Consider the following 5,246-nt stretch of genomic DNA (forward strand, 5'->3'; position numbering starts at 1 on the left):
GGGGGGGGGGGGGGGGGGGAAAGAAGGAAATTCCACAGGAAGTTCAAATATTTTATTACTTCCTGTTTGTACAAAGTATGTCAACACTTGGCACCCGCTGCGCCATTTGTTTAGAGCTAAGGTGTCAACTTGAAAAAAATGTCTTTTTTCTCTCCAGATCTAACCCAGAAAGAGCCTGAGCATAAGTAAAAAAATATCTCCGAGTGAGCAGGGCACTTGGAGGGAGCCTGCGAGAAGGCTTGCAGGGGATGCTCGGGGACCACGGTGGAGCAGCCAAGACGGTGGCTCAGCTAAACCCGCCACCGTTATCAGCCCCACGCGCGCCCCGAGGCGGCTCCTCGCTTGGTTGGGGGTCCTGCCGGTGAGCTTGGGGGTCTTCAACACCGTGGCCCAGCTCTCCCAGCGCCCCCATCCAGGCTCTGGCTGTCACCCTCTTCCCTGTGATTTCTCACCCATCTCGACTCGATTTCAAACTCCTCAGAAGTTTTTCTGGGCGCAGCTTTAGTTAAAAGACTTGCTCGAGGGCTGAGATGAAGCGATGGGACAGGGGTGGAAGATGAATGGGGATGCTCAGAGGTGGGGCGTGGAGCCTGGCCACGTTTCTGGCCCAAAAACTCCACGAGAACATTTGCTGGAGGAATTGCGCCGCATCTGAGAAGACGATGCCCAGGGCTTTCCCAGGATACCAAGACAAATGGCCAATTCTTTCCACATTAAGGGGATTTTTCTGCCCGCTCACACCAGCCCCACATGCAGCCTCCAGCCCCGTCTAGCGCTGATCCTGCACAACAGGAGCCAACACACACTGTGTCCCACTCATTTGCAACATCACAGCCAAGAAGGGGAAAAAAACCCATAGTTTTAGGCACACATGCACATATATATGCACATACACACACGTATTTACATATATATGTTAAAAAGTGGATATTATATATATACACACATACAAAAATTGGAATTCCTGCTGGCAGCTCTCACCTCCCAAGGCCAAACAGGGGAGGGCAGTGCAAGCCATCGTGTTTGGCCAAAGGTGGTATGACCGGGGCTGTACCGGCTCCCGCAGCCCAGCCGGTGCTGGCACACCGAGGGGTGCTATGCCGGAGAGCCACCCAGTGGCAGGTTAACCAGGAAAACCACGTTGGGTTTCCACGAGTGAGCCCGGATCATTTTGCAGCCGGTATTTCCACGCCAAGGGTTTCTGCAGAGGACTGCAGGGAAGGAAGGGCAAAGGGCATTATTTTATTTAATTTTTTAAATTTTTCATGTTCATTAGAAAATCCAAACCAAAGTGTGACAAAAAAGAAGTTTTTAAAAATTTTTTTTTTCTTCCAGTGCAAGACACTGGATTGTCATCAATCATGAATTTAAGCCCCAGGGTCAAACTGGGAGTCAAAATACAACCTGTACTGCCAACAGATCTATGACTATCTGAAAAAATCCCCAAAAGAGACAACTTGGGTCTAAACTCCTTCAATTTATGGGCTGCGGGGGTGCAGGGATGGGTCAGAGATCAACCTTTGGGGTCCACACGACAAGAGTATAAGCCACAAATAAACACCACACAGACCTCCTTAAGGAGCCTCAAGCACAAACATTTTCAGGTCCACAAACCAGAAAAAAAAACCAACAAAAAACACAACCAAAACTCGGAAAGCTGCTGACTTTGCAGCCCAGGACAGCATCCCAGCAAGGCATCCCTCGGGCACACCAAGCCAGAGCCAGGGCAGGCTGCTCCATCCTCTGGTTTTGCCTAATTACTCCAAACGAAGGCACGGCCCCAACCCAAACAGCGCAGGGCGAGCAAGCCCACGGCTCAGCCCCACAGCTCCCTGCCTGGCTACAAAGCCTTCACCCCCATATCAGAAAAATTTAAATTAAAGATTGGGAGTGATCGGCCGAGATGTTGAAATTCAGGAGGAGTGGGTATGATTCAGCAGGGGTTTGGGGAGCGCTTGGCTATCGGTGAAGTCAGAGCAAACCAAACGCTAAGAGTAGTAACTATCTCACCTGGTATTATTATTTATGTATTCCTGATTATTATTATTATTAGAAAGGCGATCTGATGCAGCAGATACGGGGCTGAGCCAGGAGTCAGGAGACCTGGTTTCTATTCCTGACCTGGAAGAGTTGTGAAACTCCCTGCCCAACCCCTACCTGCTTTCCCCTCCCGGCCCCGGGCCGAGCCCATGCCCGGTGGCTGCAGCACCCACCGCGTCCCACGTTTGTGCATCGCCGCAGCCCCACAACAGGGACCTGCCTTGTCTTTCTGGCTTAAAAGAAAAACCAACAGCGTTGCATTGCCTAGATGCTGGCTTTGCAAATCCAGCCCGGCAGCTCGACAGGCTCCTGTAAAGCCTCTCGTGCTCCAAAATAAAAATCAAGGGGGAAGAAAAATTCCAACAAACCCTGATGCAAATAAAACCCCCTCGCCGAGGCAACAGCCTCCACCTGGCCTGACATCAAGGGGCACACCGATGGCCCAACGACAGCATCAACAGAAAATATTTTCTAAAGCATATTTAGAAGGATCAAACTGTTTCCCTTCAATTTGGGCACTGACAGCTTTACATGTGAAGGGAACAAACTCTGCTTTATAGTCCCCGGGGTGGTGCTGAGCAAGCAGGAAGGTGAAGCTGGAGCAAAAAGCCGGAGACTGAGGCCCCGGGGACGAGGTCCCACCCCGCAGGGAGTCCCGCCGAGCAAATAATACTCATGGCAAAAGGCAACAACTCCCGCTGACGGCTCCGGAGCGTTTCCCCGCGCTCCTCCGATCACGGGAGGTGCCAAGGTGAACTCAAACCAGCCTGACGCCAAAAACCAACCCAGCGAGGCGGGTTTGCAGCCGCCTTTGCAAAGAGCCACCCTCAACCAAGAGGCACCTTCCTGTATCCAGGAGAGCCTACCCGATCAAAACAAAGACGGTTCTGCGGTTGAATCGTCTCTTTGGTTTTCTCAAGCAACGCAGCCCCCGGCCGCGGGTGCTGCCAGCCGGAGCCTTTGACAACCCGAAAGCGAAACCACCACTAACCAAAAGGGGAAGGCGCTCGCCGAGCCCTCCTGGGCCCGTGCGGACAGACAGGCAAATACAACCGTGGTGAGGAGGAAACCTGCAAACATTTTTAGTTTAATAATCACCACATCAGCCTCCAAAGCTGGGCAGAGCGTCTGTGGCTTTGTAACCTCCCCCCACCCTCAGAAATGCCCTGCTGGGTTTGAATCCCTTGTCGTTTTGCTGTCGAAGCCCAAAGCATTTTCCCTACACCCCAACCGCCCGGAGGACCGGAGCTATAAAACCGTCCCTCCACGGTGGGATTAGGGAGTGTGGCGAGAGCCAGCAGCAGGCAGGGACACACGCTGCGCTCCGCTGCGAGGATAAAATAAAAGCAGCCAAGCTGTGCCCACTGCAGCGCGCGCTCTCAGGGCTCGGCACCATCTCGTTGGCTCCGAGAGCTGCACATGGTGCCAGCCGCGGCCATGAAGCACTCAGCCCCCTTTCACCTCCCTCCCCACGCTGCTCAGTGACTGCCAGATAAAACCCATCACTTACTTCGTGGCTCCCGGGGTCCGTCTACAGTCACTTTAATGGCTCGGTGATAGGTAGCGACTTGGGTGGGGTTGGTGAACACGGTGATCGTCAGGGTAAAGCTTTTTCCTAAGGAGGGTGGGGGGAAAAAAACAAAACAAAACAACATGAGAAATGAGGATATTCACATAGATTCAGCTCTTGTGGGAGCAAAAGGCTCCTGCTGGAGCAAGCTCAGACACAAATATCCACATCCACCGAACTCCAACACACACATCATTTAATTTTATGAGACATTATTGCCGAGACACAAAGCTCGGCCGGCTCCCACTGGGGTTCAGCTGGCTGCAGCAGAGCGAGGCTTGGACCCAGTTCAGAGCGGGAGCCAGGACCTTCCTGGATGGAAAAGTCACTTGTCCCCCCCTCCCCTGCCCTGTCCCCATATTGAACCCTCCACCCACAGCAGCTTCCTGGTGCCTTCCCGCTCAGATGCTTCCCCTTTTCCCATGGGAATCCAGCCCTGAAACGTGGCGCTGGACGCGGGACCCCCTCTGTGAGGGAGGGATTTGAGTCCTGGCACCCATGGGATGCTCCTGTGGGAGCAAGGTGGGGAGATGGCATCAGCCCGCAGGCGATGGGTGCTGGTGCCTGCGGGGGAATCCCGGTGTCTTTGGCCCCCCAGATGCGTCCGTGCAGGGATGTTTGGAGGGGAGCTCTGCCGGGCCCTCGGCCATATGAGCACCCGCAGCCCACGGACAGGGACCAGGACCAAGAACTGGAAATTACAAAATGGGAACTGAATCTGGTCAGTTTGGGCCACCAGAAGCGGCCACCAGCCAGCCAGCTGCGGCAACTGTCACCCTCTCCCAGCCCTGACCAGAGAGCAGGAACGTGCTGCTGGGAAGGAGCTCAGACACCATCATGGGAGCTTTCAGGGATGCTCCTGAAGCACCTAGCTTGTCACTTTTTTTTTTTTAAAAAAAAGGGGTTAAAGCAGTGAAAAGCTGTTGGAGCCCAATTTTGCAAGAACACACCAGCAACACCTTGCCCCAGCAGAGCAGGTTTCCAACCACAGTCCGAAAACACTTTTGGCATCACAGAGTGTGTTATCACACCTGCACCCACATGCCAGCGCTCTCTCCTCTCGCAGCACCCACTCCGACCCCAAACCCATTCACCTCCTGCAGCCTGGGCAGCCCCATCCCAGACCCTCTGCCCTCTCCCTGCCCCACCTCAGCTGCCATCACATCCCCCATGTCCAGCCCACGGGGAGGCTGCGGGGGAGCAGAGGCCCTTCCCATGGAGACCGGCATGGTGCCGGGAAGGGGCTCTGCTCCCCCACAGCCTCCCCAGATTCAGGAATCTCTTGGGTCAAGGAAGGAGGTTGTACAGTCACGGGAGCAAACTGCTCCAACCAACCCTCCAGGAGCAATCACCGTGGGATTTCAAAGGTATTGAGTATTTCAGAGGTATAAACCTCAGCAGGAATCAGGCTGGAAATGCCCGCGCAACAGCCCCTTTGCTCCTCCAGCCTCTCTTTCACAAATAAATGCAGTAAGAAAACACCTCCTTCCTCTTTTCCCCTAAAGGGATTAGGGGTTTTCAGATCCCGACCGTCCTCTATCTACAGGGTTGGACCTGAGAATATCCATAGCAAAAGAAAACACTATTTATACAGCTAGGAAAAAAAAAAAAAAAAAAAAAACACCAAAAAAAAAAA

The 5,246-nt window shown here is 53.5% G+C and overlaps 1 protein-coding gene across 1 annotated transcript in view; it reads right to left on the reverse strand.

Annotated features, from left to right (window-relative positions):
* The window catches only part of RUNX3 (runt related transcription factor 3), a 55,581-nt gene that overhangs the window by 26,854 nt on the left and 23,481 nt on the right, over positions 1–5,246 (reverse strand). The window contains exon 3 of the mRNA XM_026863227.1: positions 3,551–3,655. Within this exon, the coding sequence (XP_026719028.1) occupies positions 3,551–3,655 (105 nt within the window). The remainder of the gene's footprint in view (positions 1–3,550; positions 3,656–5,246) is intronic.

The sequence above is a fragment of the Athene cunicularia genome, assembly GCF_003259725.1.
Source record: "Athene cunicularia isolate RWA chromosome 23 unlocalized genomic scaffold, athCun1 chr23_part1, whole genome shotgun sequence".
NCBI classification, from domain to species: domain Eukaryota; kingdom Metazoa; phylum Chordata; class Aves; order Strigiformes; family Strigidae; genus Athene; species Athene cunicularia.